The sequence below is a fragment of the Telmatherina bonti genome (genome assembly GCF_933228915.1).
Source record: "Telmatherina bonti genome assembly, chromosome: 19".
Classification (NCBI taxonomy): domain Eukaryota; kingdom Metazoa; phylum Chordata; class Actinopteri; order Atheriniformes; family Telmatherinidae; genus Telmatherina; species Telmatherina bonti.
Window position 1 is genome coordinate 24,125,797 of NC_136617.1, and position 18,794 is coordinate 24,144,590.

Genomic DNA, 18,794 nt, shown 5'->3' on the forward strand with positions numbered 1-18,794 from the left:
AACTGGAGCAGCAAGGAATGTTTGACACTGATGATGTGTGTATTCTTTTCTTCAATAAAGAAAATGCTTATAAATGTCCTTCTTTCCATCCTTATTGCATGACTGGTTGATTTTACATTCGCTGGAAAATAAAATACCCCCTCGAAGAACATTTTTTAAAAAGAGAAACAAAGGCTATATGTCGACATAGTTTGTTGCTGCATCCGTGGAGGAGCCTCAGACTACATGTATGCAATGAACAGGACTGAGGCCCTAATTTTCCACCAACCTTCTCCCCGCACAAAGATGGAGGGGTGTCAAATAATACTAAAGGAGTCTTATTTCTTTTCTTTTGCACCAAACAAAATAAATAACATTAGAATGTCCAGGATAACATAAGCAAGGGAGATTGCATGTAAGCTTATGATCCTTGTTTTTGAAAACGTATTCACCTCAGAAATCCCAGCTCGTGGCTTTTGAGGTTTCTTACACAAGTGCAACAAAATGCAATAACACAATTCTTCAGCTACGGATAAATAAAAGATGGACATCTTCACATTGAAAATGAATAACATGTTCATAATACCCTGTTTGAGATTCATTATTCAAACAACAAAATCTAAAAGAAAAGATTAAATAGGTAGAATTATAGGCTATGCTGTGTCCCCCTTCCTCTCGCTCTAGAATATCTAGATAAAAGATTTTTGTGAGACAATGACACAAGCAAATAGAGGAAATTCAAGCAAGTCGTGATTATTTATCCTACGCTACTTCACACATCAAACTATAGAGAACATAAACAAAAGCAGAGGAGAAGGTGGAAGCCGTGAGGAGGCGCAGAAACAAAGTAGTAATATGTCTGGAGGTGGATGAGACAATAGGCGGAGTGATCCAGGCAACGCCACTGCTACAGATGCGTCAGTTTGGGCGCTTCCTGGATTCTTCCCTGAGAGTAGTGCGGTGTTAGGTCTGTGTACGTCGGTGTCGGATCACACACTCCGTGATGCTGACTGTTGCCCATTGTGATTGCTCCATTGTACTCCATGTTTGACGGTGGGTGAGGGAGGTGGGTTAAACCAAAAACAGAGGCCCCAGAATTGGGCATTGAGTCGATGTAACCTCCGCCGACATATACGGGGCTACCTTGCATGTGCGTCCCGTAGTTGCCATTGCCTTGGAGAGGATGCGCGTCATATTCGGGCGTGACCGAGTCTGTCCCGGGGTATCTCTTCTGGGAGGGCGGGCAGTTGTTGAGGGAGTTGTTTAAAGGAGGAGGATATGACGTAGTCATACCGTATGCATTGTGATGAGGTTTACTGTAAGACGTCGGCGACTGGGATTCATATGGTACACTGTTTACAAGAGAATGCATAGAGTTGAGGTATCCGCCTCCCCCACCGCTGCCACCACCGGAAATCGGACCCACGGGGCTCCGCGGGGACTGTCCACCAGGAGAAGGCATCATTCCGACGCCTTTCTGATCCTTTTTGTATTTCATCCTACGGTTCTGAAACCAGATTTTGATTTGTCTCTCTGTGAGATTCAGTAAATTGGCCATCTCCACCCTCCGGGGTCTGCAGAGGTACCGGTTAAAGTGGAACTCCTTCTCCAGTTCCACAAGCTGAGCGCTGGTATAAGCTGTCCGGGCCCTCTTTGATGCGGCTGACCCTGGAGGACTCTTGTCTCCGGGGCAACTCTCCACTGTCAGGGGGAAGGAGAGGAGCATGTCAGTCAGTAATCCATTACAGACACACAGGCAGAGAGGTACAGAGGCAGAAACAGAGGAGTGAGAGTAGGAACACAATATGATAGTTAAACTCCAAAGAAAGGGGCTGTAGTGATGTTTAGCATAAATATGCCCATAAAAGTACTTAAAAATATGCTCTTGCTCTCCCTCTTTCTTAACAAGTTGCAAGCATCAACATTTTATTAATTTTACTCCCAACACAGGGGTTATCGTAAGAGGTCCATATGGCAATTAGCAATCAATATGCTTGTGCACACTTACTGCAAAACAAGAAAAAATTAAATGAGAAATACTTGATATCATATGTGATATGGAACCAAGTGACCTTAGGAATTACTACTAAAACTTTTGACCCTCAGGCTGCCTCATATTTGCACCATAACATGTGCATAATGCAGGCACATGCATTATGTATTCCTCAGGGTGTATGAAAAGGCTTGCCTTCCCCTCACTGATAAGCTTAAAAGGCTGAAGCTTGGCTGCAGAATAGCAATGTTGGTCTACTTACTGTTGTGGCAGGTGGCCAACACTTAATAAATTTCACTACCTGTCTTCTAAACCTGCAGTAAAAGGAATCCAACATGACATAACCTGCCCCCATAATGATATGCAGAGATGAAAGCAAAGTTATCACGTGGATTCAAGGAATTTTCAATGTTGGGCAATGCAGGGTGATCACTAGTGAACAATGTGATTTTGGATTATCTATATTTCTAAACCCCCCAACCACCATCATCACCAACCTACTTTTTTTAGTGCTTGTTGGTGTGATTCATAAAATACGCGTTGAAAACACCATGTTTGCTGGATGAGATTAACTGACTCCATGTTTTTCAGAATGAATAATAAAACCTTCTCACACCAATAAAAACCATTAAAACACAGATTTGAATTTTAAGTCTTAATTTAGAATACCAACAAAGTAATCAACATTTATTTATTCTTATCATCTCAATGTAAATAAATGTCTCTAAAAGGAACACCTATTATTACCTTTCAAGTGGAATCTGGATTTAAGACTTACATAATACTAGAGTAAGTTACTCTACTAATGTTCAGTGCCCATAATTACCCTTTCACATAGGTTTTTACTGAAAATGTTGAACAAAATAATTACTTCATCTATAACAAAGTCAAGTCACAGAAAATAGGTATGTGATTTTGTTGGTCCATCTGTAACTTATCGCAGCAAAACCCATGGTGGAGGTATCCATTAAGCATCTGACCTATATGGGTAAATTATGTGTATGTTTGCCTGAGATGAACTATTGTGTGTTGTTAGAGAGCAAATTTAAATATTATACACACACACACACACACACACACACACACACATATATATATATATATATATATATATATATATATATATATATATATATATATATATATATATATATATATATATATATATATATATATATATTATATATATATACATTTATATATATATATATATATATATATATATACACATTTATATATATATATATATACATTTATAAACATTTTGTTTGTTTGAAAAAAGATGGTAATTTATTGTAGTTCATTTATATATATATATATATATATATATATATATATATATATATATATATATATATATATATATATATATATATATATATATATATATATATAAATGAACTACAATAAATTACCATCTTTTTTCAAACAAACAAAATCTAAAATGAGAAGAAAATTCATGTGCATTACAAGCAAACAAAATAATAAATAATCAGTAAATACTCTATCATTCTTATATTAAAATTATGCCTCAGGAATTTGCATTTTTATAGCTGCACATACCTTAACTTTTATTGAAATATCACCATACCAAACACGCAGGGTCTTTGGAAAATGAGCATTTCTGAAATTTTTGGCTTTTTCACAGTAAATACACCCTCCATGGTACTCCCCCTCCACACACACTGACCCACCAATTTTCCTCTAATCAAAACAACAGGACAAACTGAGACAACTGTTGTGTGTGTTTGTTTGCTGTCTCTCTGGGAACATTATGTGATCAGGGGAGATGCATGTTTACAGTAGGGGCAGGTCAGCTGCAGGGCATAGAGACAAGGAGGACTCATATCACCAAATTCTTCCTCAGTCTACTACCATAGAGCCAACTGCATACATAAGGATAAAAAATTTTTTAAAAAAAAGACTTTACAATAAAATGTGATTAAATCTATGTGAGAAATGGATCAAAAAAGTAACACTTGCAGGAGTAAACCAGCTTTTCAGTTTGTAGTAGTCTAAATGTATTTCTTGGTTTCTCAATAAGTTCTGAGGATCAAAGTGTAGCTTTCATTACATTTTGTGTATCATAATTTGATATGACACACCACTGACTTAATAATAATAAAGAAGTGAAATTAACAGATCTGTAACACTAGCATGAAAACCTAAACACTTTGATCTCTTCAGTATTGTGCTTTGTTTGTCTTCCTCCTAACTGGCCCACCCACCCATACCTCCTTTTGTATTGTATCCAGTCTCATCAATGTTAGAAGTTGTGTCAGCAACGGTGAGTACCTGAACTGGAGCTACTGGTGGGTTTCTGCTTGGTGTTTTGACGAGATTCCTTCATCCACGGGAAGATCTGTTTGTTGCGAGGGGTAGAGGTCGGGGAGCTGTTCTTGGCCCCGGGTTGGTTGGACCCGTTGCTTGCATTTTCGCTGATAGCACCTGGGGACTGCGAGGGAGGGGGTGGGCCTGACACCGGCACCTGCGGTTGATTGCTTTCGGGAAGAACCTTGGACTGAGCTGCCTGTATGGCTGTTGTCCTGTTGCAGCTCTCCGCCATCTCCCCTGGCTTCTGCAGAGCCACGGAGCCATCAGGAGACTGTAGGGAACAGGCAGGTCGATGGTACTCACTTTCCACATGAGAGGCCCGGGGATATTGGACCTGATTGGCATCATAACTGAAGCCATTTGCGCTTTGATATGGGTAGCCACTGTAAATTGCGGAGCTGTCGTAGTAAGTTGCCTTTTGCATCTCGCCGTTTCCCAATATTTATTTCAGAAACTGACAGGGTCTTGACACCCTTGTAGAATAACATTGGCACCCTGTGGTCACGTGACACCTCTCCGCCAATGGCCTCCTTGGGTGAACCTAGGGTTACAAGAAGCACTGTGAGGAGGAGAAATGGTGGCGATCCATCTTACTTTTCAATGCAGACTTGACACTGGAGACTATGGAGGCAAGATAGGACCGACAATTCTGTAGACTATTACCGTTTACCTTATGGCTTACACGGGGCACAAAGGCATGCTCTAACCTTGCATTACCATCTGCGCTAAATAACACAAACACGTTTTCAAAAAGCATTCAAATTACATTCAGACCTTAACAAGAAACTATGAAACATCTTAAACCAGTGAGCCAAAAATGGGAATACATTGTAGGAGCAGCTTATAGTAGATAAAAAAAATAAAAACGTTCTGTGGAAATTGCATGTCTTGTTAGCGGGTTACCACACAGGAAAATAATATTTCTACGACAATATTATTCTACCAACCAGGCTGTCAACAGCATTTCTAGTTTCCCCTGCAGCAGACAAAAACATTCAGTGTGACCCACAAACGTTTAACCCTTTTTTTGTTGTTTTTCATGAGACATATAAGAAGAATAAACAGAACAACTTTAGTCTACGTGGAGCACAGCCGGAAGAAACAAAGAAAGCCCCACATTCTCCTTTTTCTGTCTTTGCACGTTGCAAGATGAATGAAAGGGCCCCGATGAAAACCTGAAAAACCGGGCGGGCATACGTGCATCCCCATGACAATGACGTGAACTTTTCATCACAGGCCCATAATAATGGCTACTGTCGCTGGGGCTGTGAGCGCAGACTGTCCGCTGTTGTGATGTATGGGGGGTCACCGGGCCGGGACTGCCTGCTCGGAATGAGTAGCCCGGTGAGCAGCCAAGCCCGGTACTCAGACTGACGGAAACCCTGGAGGAGGGAGCGGCTACACATGCTGCTGCATGCCCATAACCTAGTTTTTAAGCCATAATAGATACACAAATATTTGCGGTCTAACATAAAGTTTAGTAATAATAATAATAATAATAATAATAATAATAATAATGACAAGAAGAACCTAAAAATGATAACAAAAAGAATATAAATACTGAAGTATAGTTTTAAATTAATTCTTATCTTCAGTGTTTAGCTTCTACATCTCACTGGCCGCCGCACATTATAAAAAAATGTAATAAACTCTATGTAGGCTATCACATTAAATCAAATGTAAAAAGTAACAAAATGTCCAAGTTTTTGTATATTAAATTCAATCTGGTTCTAACAAATAAGTGATATAAAATTGATGTATGATACAATAAAATGATTAATAATTTCGTCAATAAAATGACCTAAACTGTGTTGGAGAAGCAAGCATAACTAAAGTAAACTTTATAAAATGTTTTTTTCTTCTTCTTGTTTTAAATAAAAAGAAAGGGAAAAAAATGAAACTGTGAACTCAGGGCTGTTTCGGTTGTTCATACCAGGACGCGAATCAGTCTAAATGAGTTCCCAGCTTGTATTCTGTACAGTCAAACCGCAGACTGAAAGAACGTGTCTTTGGTGTCTGCACACATGATGACTGGGAAGAGATATCAGAAAGCTTTGTAGTTTGTATCTCCTGGCGAACCACTACGACAGTCATAAATGGCAGAGTAAGAAAGACAAAAGACAGGCTTGAGCTGTGCGCGCAGCCCTCTGCTCCTCGCAAGAGAAATCTGGCTGCCTGACTGTGTGTGTGTGTGAACTCTTCCTGAACTGAGATCTAAGTCATACGGTGATAAATCACCGCGCGACACACAAACTCCACCATTTACAACCGAGGGAGCCTATTTCTGGCCTGCTTACCTTATCCTCTCTCGATGAATGCAGAGCACCGAGCAATATTTTCTCATTCAGCGACGAAATCGATCAAATCAGTAATCCAGGAAAAAGTTTAAAGGCAGGCAGCAGGCAGGGCTGACTGGGTGAAGGAGGAGTAGCAGACTGCGCCCTGCCATGCACCAAGCATTAGAAGCCACAACAACAAAAAAAAGGGAAGAGCCAAGAGAAGCCCCCTTTTTCTTTTTTCCTCTTCCTTTTTCTCCTACTCGACGTGGATGGGTAAATCGAGATTACGAAAGCAGGCGTGAGCTGTTGGGTCAGCGAGATAAGAGTTATCTGGCCTCAGGACTGAATTTATCGTCATGCTATAGAGCAATAGTGAGTGCTTCATAGCAATATTAACGTCAGCCAAGGCAAAGCTTGACTATGAGAGCCTTCACCAGTACCATGCAGACACCAGTGAACTGCCCCGAACCAGAGCGTCACCATAGACAAGAAAAATTATGCAAATGAAGTAGCGCCTTGGAAAGCCAGTACAAATCAAGTGGTTGTCTCTCCTCCTCCCCCTATCAAAGGAGGTAGTGCATGTAGAATAACAACAACAATAATAATATTTAATAATAATAATTAATGGTTAGAAATAATCCTTCCCAAAAGTGTTTTAAAACGTTTTCTTATCGTTTATTTCGCGTCCATAAATTTTGAAGCTATTGTTATGTTGGAGAGAGAAGGCCAATACAAAGGAATATTCAGGCGCTAGGCATGCTGCATTTCAATTTCCATGGGACATAAAGGGCTTCTATCAGAGGCTTAATCATTAACCCACATTTCTACCTCCCTAAAAATCGGGGGGGAAAATCCAGTGTTTTAACAGAAGGACGCACAGTTCATTCTGCGTACCTGCGTCTGATTTCCTCCTAATGACCATGAAGAACAAATCGTACTTATTTTAACGAGAAGGTAAACGCAGATCAAAGCTTTTTCAGACGTATGTTAGAGGATTACCCTACTAAGAGGATGGTATGAAAAATGACCAGAACTTTCATCACAAAAAGGAAAGGCGAGGGACACACAGCGTGGAACATCGCAGAAGAGAGCAGGCAGCGTGGGGAAATCCCTCTGCATGGTAATGCTGTCTTTTGCAGCCAGAAAGAAAGACTGAGAGAAATAGATTTATGGCCCCGCTCAGCTGTGAACACGGCCAGAGGCTATAGCTTCTCTGTTGGTTTCAGGCTCTGGGACAAAATTCAATGACACAATTAGGAAAGAGAACGCACGGACGGCGTGGGAAGCTGAGTGGGAGAAAAATTCAGAGATGAGGTTTTTTTTTTTTTTTTTTAGCAAGCTTTGCTTTTTCTTTCTTCTTTTTTTTTTTTTTTTTTTTTTTTTTTTTTTTTTTTACAAAGCAACTTTGTCACTTTGTATAATTATTTACTTCTTTGTCCTTTGCTAAAATGCTGATTCATCTTTCTCTTTTATTTAGCCCTAAGGAGAGGGTTAAAAGTCAGTCATGTTGTATTAGTTCACCGCCATGCGTAATAAGGAACAAAATAACGTGGAAAAGGATTAATATTCATAAAAGTAAAAAAAATAAAGAAAGAAAAGACTTTCTAAAAACTTAACAGGAACAGACCAAGCAACTACAAGTAGATGGCTTTCCCAGAAAGTAGTTTTTGAAATGAGTAAGGCACCATTCCAAGACCCGCGATTCCCCTCGTCACTTTTATGGTGACAAATTACACCACGAAGACAAGTGGAAGAGAAGGAATTATTGCTCTCGAGTTGGTCATATTGCTGCTACACGGAAATGTACAAGCCATAGGTTTATTCTCTAGAACTGCAAGCGCTTTGGTGGGCGTGCGTGGTACTTATTAGATATTGAATAAGGATATCACCATCAAGAATTCATAACACAAATCAATAAAGATATATGGACTTACCGAAGGCTGCTATTGGTATCTCCGACACGGTGGGAAGGCCTGAATTTACTGGGCTGGAATTCTGCAACGAGGAGTGGAATAAATATTTTTAACCTTTTGGAGATTAATGCAACATATTTCAGTGTAAATTAATTTTATTTATATTCCGTTTAATATAATCTACAATACAAGCGTGGTAAGTCATCACAGCTCGTGGGACTATTAGTTCATGAGCGTGGTTTTTACGTCTTCTCTTAAATATTTAAAAACGATTTTGCCAAGAAGATAAATGGAAAATGATGGAAAAATACAACACATCATTCTAATCTAATATTAAAATTGCGATTTTGGAATAACATGCGGATTTTAAGTCTTTCTATTTAGGTTCGGAATGGAATATCTTTACAGCTGATAAAATCATAGATTTATATTTTTCTAATATGTAAAAAGACGAGAAAGAGACATAAGAATTAAATAAATGACACGCATAAATAAGGACCCCCAATTAAGAGATTGTTTTTCAAAACGGTATCTTGACTAAATCCGACTATGACCAGAATATCACCAATAAGAACAAATTTAGCTCATGCAAATATTCTGCTTTTGTTTTGTTGTTGGTTGATGAGCATCTACTCCACAACGGATCGAATAGTCATTAGCTTTCGCTCACCATCTTCCCCAAGTCCCCGCGCCCATAAATCAAGCAGGAGCGCCGTGACCTCAGCGCGGCCGCGCGGTCCTGGATGGCACTCCTTCTTCCATTATATCCTCGTTTCCCCGGCGAAACGACACAACCCCGCCGCTCCCCCCCTACTTTTTATGGAGCTCGTCTTGATGTATCATTTACGTGCAGACACACATAAAACCACATAAAAGCACGAGGTGTTTTGTTTTATAGGACAGGTTGAACCGGGAGCATCGCGCGGTCTGTTTGGGTGTTTCCGACGTGTGGTGTAGGCTATATAAACGGTATGCTATCACAGGCCTATTTACACAAGCTGTTGTTTATCATGGCAAAATAATTTTAAGTACACATGTTAAAAGGTTTATTGTTTTTATTACATTTTTTTTGTTTTGCTGAAATTGTTTTTCCGCATTTTTTGTTTTAGCCTATATTTGAGTAGAACGGGTAAGACAAGACAAAGTCTCCTTCTGAACGGGTCCGAGCAGGAATTTAAATGGTTACCAATATGGAATAAGAGTAAATTATTTCGGTATGCTGACGTTTTGCCTTGTGAATCTAAATATTCGTGAATATTAATGGATTTTTTTTATGTTTCTCGCCATGTAAAAGCAGTGGAACCTCCTTTTTTTTAACTGACCTCTGTCTCGCACAGCAATAACTCACGACAGTAATGAACAATCGGCGGAAATTCCTCAAAATAAAATCCATCCTCCCAAAGCTCAGCCTCAGACTCTGTCTGCGTGGAAAAACATATCCGTACGTGACAGCAGAATACATCCACAAACACGGGCTCCTCTTTCTTTCAGTCCGCTTCGCTTCTACTTTCTTTTTCTCCCCCTCGATAAACAAATTACAAAGCCAAGACTCCCCTCTCGGAAAGTGGGGGTAACCAGCATATAATCTGCATCATATGGCCAGACCGGGGCTCCGGTTTTTCTTCCCAGTGCCATAACATCGCGCAGTATTATGCGTCCCACTCACGTGACGCAACGTCAACTTAAATCCCTTTTATTTGAGCCCGTGAATCATTAATGGAGGCAGTCATTGCCCCTGAGGAGAAAAAACGGATCAGTCTGGAGGGAGAAAAAAGAGGGGTATGTGACACTGCAATGTATCTGGCAGAGGAGCAAGCCTCTCACTGAGAAGCAGCTTTTCCACGTGTCGCCCATTCACAGGGAAAGACTGTTCTGACAGTTTTAAAGTGCCATATATTCGGTGCCTGTTAGCAGCTGAAAGAGCTTGATCCTTGCAGTTTCAAGAGCAGCCCCAAAGCAAGGTAGACACAAGAATGCCAGCATAGCATGGGAACAATTATAGACATAGAAAGTATATCTACTGAGACGCCATTTATGGATGGCATAATCATTACCCCTGTAAAACTAATTCCCTTTCTCTTTATTGCGCATAGGGTGGATTAAACTAAACTCAACATCGCCCCCCTCCTTTCAGTGGCACTTCTGTTTTAGTACCACTTAATCCGCTTCTGGTCCTTCATCAGCGAAGTGTGCATGCTATGGGGGTAAATAAAAACCAAACGTTGCACATTTACCTGTCATATATAAGAAGGTTGTGCGTCCTGGTGGTAGTGAGGGGTGCCTGTCAGTCAGCAGTGGGCGGAAAGTGGAGGTGAGGTAACCAAAGAGTAGCTGCTCGACCCCGCTGATCAGAACATGGGCACCCATTAGACCAACATGCACTTACATTTCCTGTGAGCCACTGAGTGACTGTAGAATGTACAGCTTTGTGCAAACGAAGCGTTTTTGGGACCTCTTGCGGTGCCACATCCAACCATAATAAATAGGAGGGAGTACGAAAAAGAAGTGCTCAGAGTGTGCCACGTGCGCCATGGAAGAAGTGCTTCTGGCACGTCAAGCTTTGCCAAAAGGCTTAGCTCGGAAGAGCTCTTCTCTTCTCGGCACCGTTTGGCGCTTGTTTTTTGTCAACACCGAGCAGCGGGCGTGGAAAAATCCCACCACCACTATTAATCATCCAAGGCGTAGAGAGACAGCATCCCACTCCCTCATCAGCCTTTGTCCTCTCAAACTACAACTTGAAAGGCAAACTTTTTAAGTCAAGAGAAGAGGAAGACTCCGTTTGGTCACCTTCTACTACTCGGACTTTGATTTGGCAAAACGTCAGGCAGAGAAATGTTTTGAGTGGTTAAATTATTATCAAAGCTATTTATTTTTTTGTTAAGCCGTTTTTTGGTTTTTAATCTGATCTTGTGTTTCTTCTGCAGATGTTAAACTGTCAGCAGGATGTGGTGCGCTATATGGGCATACTCTAGGAGATAATCCCACGTTGCTTTTCGCCACTGCACCTGAACTTTTCCCTGACCCGCGCAGAGGCATGAAGAGTTTGAGTGGGAAATTGTTTGTGGTTCAAAATATAAAGAAGATGGAACTCAAAAGGCCCACAGCTGGTAGCAAACACTTTCCTCTTACATTCGGATGCAATAATTTTCTCATTTCTCATTGCACCAAAGTAAAGACCGATGATGTGTTATATCTTAATAACGCAAATGTTTCAGATGTAGACAAACAAGGCTCCTTATCACTGTCAGTGAAAAGAAGTTAGAGGCGCAGACTGCTGGATGTTCCCCAGCCGGTGGTCCATATCTACCCACAAGGTTGAAACTGGGAGCTCTCAACACACAGGCTTAGGTTACCGGTTCTCTTAGCCGAAAATAACTGCAGTTTCTGCGAGTTTTACACCCGCCAAAATCAAGGCTAAGGCGAAATTCAACGCCTTCCGTTGAATTGAGACATTTCTAATCAGCTTCAGACCAATCATGTGAAAGAGTAGTCTTGAAGAATTGTTTGCTTGAAGGAAATAATAAAGCACTTTCAATCTCATTACAACAACTGACTCTTTATCATGTCTGAGAATGTTTTGTTGTGGCTTCTGTTTATAGTTTCACTTTTTCAGAGGTAAGTAGGCTACAAACTAAAGCGTATATTCCAAAGACAATAATACTGACCGTTTTACACTTAAAACAAACAAAACTCCCCTTTATTTGAAAGCTTCATTTATTTAGAGAACGATCAAAAAGCAAGTTTTACTGCCTGTTCATGGTTAGCGTTCATGGCTCATGCTTTAGAAATGCTCTGTTTAGAATATCCAGGCCATTTCATTATCTTAACACTAATAACAGCCTGGATTGATCATAGGTTCGTACTATTATATTATATTATATTATATTATATTATATTATATTATATTATATTATATTATATTATTTAAAAAAGTTAATATTGTTTGTTTTCTTCGTGTTGTTCATGCAGAATGTATGCATTCAAACACTGGTCCTAAACAAATGATCCTATTAAAGAAAAGTCAAGTTTGCTGCCTTTACTGTTTGCCAGTTATCAGAGCATGTTAAATTTATATATTAAGATACAAACAAACAAAAATACAATACGCTGCAGGCTATTGCATGCATTTATAATAATAATAATAATAATAATAATAATAATAATAATAATAATAATAATAATAACAAGAAGACGAAAAGCCCAGATAAAAACTACCATTTTAAGTCTTACTTACAAATCATGACGGTCTGAGTCTTGAATTGTGTCAGAGTAAGGAAGATCTGATCCGCAACCCACAGAACATCACTTCAAATGAAAATAAGTCAGATTTTCTGATCTATTTCTGATCCCCCGGGGCATTCATTATTCAACAAGTCACGTGAGTGAGGGTGAATTAAAATTTCAGTACTCTGAAAGTGACCTCTATTCGCGAATCAAATGACTTGAAATCTGTAATTGAACTATAGTTGGATTAGATGGAGTCTGCGCAATATCACTGCCAGTCCCCTCAGCCTTGTCTTCACCCTGTTTCTTATGCGCTGCTGAGGTGGATTTGAGCAGCAAATTTAGGTTTTTCTCAAAGCATCATTTTAATCCTGACATTTTGCGTTAGAGAGAAAAGTAACAACATGCTTCAAAAATCGTAACTCAACTTATCTGCCACTCTATGATTTCTTTTAATTGTGTGAAATCAAGTTAATTTATGATTATGTGCATTGTAGACCCATCCATTATAAACACTGACATAATCGTTTAACTAAATCATCAATATCAACACATTCGTAAAATTATACTGCACAACATGACAATCCCAGCATGTTTCTGCCCGTGCCTGCCCTCTCTTAAAGGCCTGCCAGCGGTGCCTCCGTGGTGATCTGAGGAGGAGCTGCCTCTAAGAATCATTTTGGGGAAATTCATGGCCCAGTTTCACACTTAAACACCGTTATTGTTTCCACACCGTCTCTGGGTAAATCTTAAATGAGAAGAAAAACCAACGGAGCTCTCAGTCCTGATGTATGGTCTGAGCAACATTGTGTGTGTCTAAAGGTCAGAGGTCAGAAGAAGTGCTCTGAGCTTGTGATTGGCCATAGCTGACAGTGTCCCCTAGCTGAACTCTCTATTGTTTGGATGTATCAGGTAGTGACCAACACTCACACTGTGGTGTTCCAAGGTTGGCTGAGATCTCCTTCTGATGGCAAAGTAAGAACAATATGTGTGCCACGATATATATAACATTTTTTAACACTTTGATATGACTCCTGATTTAGTATAGATCATGTTTTTGGTTTCCAAAGCATCATATCTTAATTCACTAAAATGCTCAAAATACGTAGCCTATACATTCTGATTCACAAGTGGGCAATGAACAACTAACACGATGAGACATGCACTTCTTTTTAAAATAAATCAAATCTGAGTCATTTTAACACCGAATAGTTAAACAAATTCACATTTTATCCGTATAAATCTGTTTTCATGAGAAAGTGCGTACTCCTGCATTGAATGCAAAAAGAAAACCTCGATTCAAATATCTTTATTTTGTCAATTTACCAGATGTTTTATTCCACGTAAATAAAGTTTTAAAGAGAATTTAAAACACAGCAGCTGGTTTGGTCGTCTTAATATTTTTTTAGAACATGGTGAAGCATTAAATAGGCCTATTTGGACGCCTTCAGATATGCAAGTTCGGGTCAACAAGACGGGAGTTATAGGATTCCTAACAAACATGAACAATTGTAAAGGCAAACATGGAACTAATTTTGAGCCTTTAAAATATAGGCATACAATTTTTACATAGTTCACATGATGCAAAAATAAATACATAATTGTTATTATTTTTAAAAAAGGACAGTCTTTTCTTTTTTCTCGAGTTTTTAGTAATTGGGACATTTTGCGCATCTATTGGCTCTGTTTTGCACCGCGGATGAGAATAACTTTCACATTTTGACGTGACACTCTTGCTTTCAGCTTCTAATATATTTAGAAGTTATTAAGCATCTTTAAGGCATCTCGAAATTCGCAATGAGCTCACTCGCAAAGAAGCGCGGATTGGAAAAAAAAAAGAAAAGAAAAATGTTTTTGCACTCAGTTGACATCAATAGGCGGTGATGAATATATCCAAAACCATGTCAGCCTTGTAAGTGAAGCACATATTTATTTCACAAAGACACGATTAACCTACGCTAGCCTATGCATTACAACGGCCATTACTGAGACAACACATACATACAAATATTCACAGTTTAGAACACAGCACAACAGAGGACGCACTAGCACAAATTAAACAAAACCTTACAACACTAACAAATTGACGAAATACTTTCCTTATTGTGCCTTCATTAGGTAGGATTTGTCTATTTACATTAGATGTGGAAGTCACCTGGACTACATTCAACAGTAAACCAACCCACTCAAACACATAACTACACTGCTGCCCTGACTGATGCCACTCTTCTAAAAACACCCCGTCCGGTTTTCTAACAGGCATCTAAAGTCTCGCTAAATATCTTTCAAGTATATTAAAACTTTCCATGAGCAATGGTAAAAAAAAAAAAAAAAAAAGAACATAGAAAAATGAGCTCAAACTTACTTCCACCTCACTCAATTTTAACTGCAGTGATTGGTACACTTTGCTCAAAGACCTACGTCTGAATGTGCGTTGAATTATTTCATAATAAACAAATATATAAACACTTCATTGCCATGGTGGCAAATAAAGGTGAATTTCAAGCTTATATGATGAGGACAACCGCAGAGGAAAAGGGTACAAAGGACATGACAGGGGCCCAATGGCAGAGGCAAGGTGACAGAGATAACACCATATGTGTAAAATACTGAAAATCGGTCCATCAAATTCCATTTGTGTTGCTTGCCATCTCAGTCTGGATTGGGGTTTTTTTCGGGGTTTGGGGTTCCTTCGTGCACTATAGACCTACAGTGCACGGCGTGGGGACAAGCTGCTGGCCTGTTTTGATCTGCTGCTGCTGTTGTTGGGCCCCGGAGACTGAAGACGAGGCCGAGCTAGAGGAGCGAATCTTAGTGTTGGGAAGCTTGTGCTCCTTTTTCCATTTCATCCTCCGGTTCTGAAACCAGATCTTGACCTGACGCTCGGAAAGGCACATAGTGTGCGCGATCTCCACCCGCCTGCGCCGGGTCAGGTAGCGGTTGAAGTGGAACTCTTTCTCCAGCTCCAGCGCCTGCTGACGGGTATAGGCAGTGCGAGACCTCTTGGGCACTCCTCCATTGTAACTGGCATTGACTGGGAGGGAAAAAAGAAGCCATACACAGGCAAGCAAGCAGGTGTTATATGCAGGTTCATATGGTTTATTTGCGCCCCTGGACACATTACACGATATGAAATCACAAATAAAATTGTAGTGTGATTCTGCGACCGTTTTGTTTGCTATACTCTCTGTCTTGTTTTAATGCTACGAACATATCCTTAATGTGGAAATGCCGAATGTAAGCATCTGCATCCAGGGACAAATCAAGCTTAGAAATGATTAAGAAAACAGCAGGGCGGAATATTACAGTTTGGCTTGACTCCAGTTGTGGAGGTAGTTTAGGTTAAAAAGCAACAAAGGCACATGGCCCCGACAGACGAACACAGGCAATAAAATTTACGAGGGTCCTTAATTACCGACCCTGCTGCTCGATAGTCGTAAATTGCTGTTGCAAGGACTGCTACCAGTGCTTCCTCAAAAGACTTGCGTGTGCTCCAGTGGTTGTTTCTCAGTGGTTTTGCTATTTAACCATAGCGATAACTCACCGGTGTTAACGTGGACCTTTTTCATCCAAGGATAGACCACCGGCTCCTTGCCCTTCGCTACGCCGGGATACACCTCACTGGCGAGGCTGCAGTCTTTGCTGGCATTTGCCCCTGCGCCACCATCTGGTGCCGTGGTGAGACGGGGACCGTGGCTCTGTGGAACCGGCTGCGGCTGTGCGTGATGCCCATCGCCGAAATCGTCAAGTCCGGTGGCGGGAACGTTACCGTAATCATAGCCCGTTTCTGTGTAGTTTGACCTCGGATAGGATGGCTCGTCGTGATGGGGGAAGACCGTATCTTTTGGTCGCTCGTAGTAATCACCATGGTTGGGGATATATCCGCTCTGCTGATATTCGTCGCATGGAGGAAAGGAAGGCTCGATATAGTTGGAGTTTATCAAGTAGGAACTCATGGTCATTAATTTGTGAAGTGCAACAATACTAATTTTTATCGCGCTGTCGTTTTTCTGATCTCCACAAAACCCTCCTACTCCCTGTCAAATGTACAAAGTTGCCTGGTCACGTGTGAGGAGCCACCAATCACCGCCTGTCCTGTGGGCATCATGTAAACAGGAACCAATGGAAAGCATGGCACTGGTACCACCACGACCGCTCGGACTGTCTTACGTTGGTGTATTCTTTATTAAATCAAAGTATATAAACCAAAACTAATCAAGTAAGTTGTTTACTGCATGGAACAAACTTATGTGGGTGAGGCTTTCATCGTCATCTGAAAAGGAGTATGAAATCTGAGCCCTCAGAAAATAAAGCTTGTTCACAGAAAGGAAAGAAAAAACAGTTTTTCTAAGCTGGCTGTTGGAAATCTGTTGCATATCAGAAAAGAGACACAAAAGGCGTGAACAACAACCAAATGATCATGGTTTATATTACACTATTCAAATTATAATAGCGTACACCCATATAGTACTACAGCTGCCTAGATAACATGAACCTTTCTTCAGACATTCAAACTTAGACTGTATGTGCCTCTAAAACCTGCAAGTTCCCGGAACAGTCAAATAAAATGCGCAATAAAACATGCATTCTTTGAGCTGCACAACTATGTAAATGTACACCATCTTTTCCATCATTGCATTGTTTGTAATGCATATTGTTATTGTTTCATGTATATATATATATGTGTGTGTGTGTGTGTGTGTGTGTGTGTGTGTGTATATATAAAACTATTCAGTGGTGAATTACAGTGAATAAATATACTCCGTGCATCGACGTGTTTATCCTGTTATTTAAAAAGCTCATGAAAACATTGGATAAACATTTGATGACACCTCAGACACAAATGTCAAGAGAATATTTCAGTCTAACACACGAGAACCATCAAAATTCTTTGTAGCAGATGGGTTTTAGAGGTGACAAATAAACGATGGTATTACCTTTACAGACTGATAAATTACATCAGAAAAAAAACAAAGAGAGGAAAATTTGACATTTTTTTGCCATTTAAATTGAATGCATGTGATGCTCAAAACTCTGCTGTGCTTTAGTATTACTGTGATCTACAGCAAGGATCAGAAAAACATTCTATCACATATTTCACCAATGAAAATGTCAACGTTTCGTCACAAGAAGATAGTTGTTAAAAGGCAACAACAACAACAACAACAACAACAATAATAATAATAATAATAATAATAATAATAATAATAATACATCTGGGGGATGGTTGTGAAAACTCGGGATAATTTTATACACTGCCATTATGTTCAACTGGCAACAAAAATTAAAACTAGTCTCGTGATAGTTTGTGTTTATGAATATATAAAATGAAAATGTCTGACCGTGCTTGTCCCTTTCGGCCATCACGTCCTGGTCCACTTTCCTCTCCATATCCGACGTGCTTCACTGTATCCGTGTTCTCTGGATGCAGCAGCTTCCCTTAAAGCTGATCCACACTGTCCACTTCCATAAGGCCTCTGCAAGGAGAAACAAGGGCCAAACTTACAGAAATATTGAAAGCTTTCTTTTCTCTCATGCCTTTTCTCTCGTTTTTCTTTTTTTTTTTTCTTCTGGACACCCTCCCTATTCTTTTTGCTCCCCTACACAGAGATAACTTCTGCCTGACCCCGAAGTGACATCGTTTCCATTTTGTTTCTGATTAATCTTGCCCATTGACAGTCTTTGTTAAACAACAAGGCGTGCCCTCTTTTTTTTCCAAAGAGGCGACATTTTCATATCTGTTAGACGTAGTGACCTGAGGTTCACCCCGGACTTGGACTTCAGTTTTTGCAGCCTCTGTTCAACTCTGAGGAGATGGGTGGGTGGGGGTTTCGTAGAGGAGGTCAGCACCCCAGGAGGGTCCTGAAAAGATTTTTTTTTAAGTGCAAAAGACCTCCAACTCTCAAAGAGGCTTACGCGTCGACCTACTACAGATAGAAAAAAGTATTTATATGTGAAAAATGGGATGAAATATATTTTCACAGGGGTTGATTTTGGCTGCGGACGACAACACCCAGGCCTCAGATTTTGCTCTTGGTTCTATTCATGTTAGAGTGTGTTACTCAGGGACTG

At 40.0% G+C, this 18,794-nt stretch overlaps 2 protein-coding genes across 2 annotated transcripts; both read right to left on the reverse strand.

The window, feature by feature from the left end:
- Nucleotides 1-886: 886 nt before the first annotated feature.
- On the reverse strand, nucleotides 887-18,111 carry hoxa3a (homeobox A3a; the record flags this gene model as incomplete). Its single annotated transcript, XM_079258847.1, has 4 exons — nucleotides 18,065-18,111; nucleotides 8,520-8,580; nucleotides 4,268-4,847; nucleotides 887-1,680 (listed from the first exon to the last, which is right to left on the reverse strand). The coding sequence occupies exons 3-4, from the start codon at nucleotides 4,728-4,730 to the stop codon at nucleotides 887-889; spliced, it is 1,257 nt and encodes a 418-aa protein (XP_079114973.1). The 5' UTR covers nucleotides 4,731-4,847; nucleotides 8,520-8,580; nucleotides 18,065-18,111.
- On the reverse strand, nucleotides 15,422-16,684 carry hoxa4a (homeobox A4a; the record flags this gene model as incomplete). The annotated part of the gene is made up of 2 exons (XM_079259203.1): nucleotides 15,422-15,756; nucleotides 16,267-16,684. 2 exons carry the CDS (start codon nucleotides 16,682-16,684, stop codon nucleotides 15,422-15,424), a joined length of 753 nt encoding a protein of 250 aa, XP_079115329.1.
- Nucleotides 18,112-18,794: the final 683 nt, after the last annotated feature.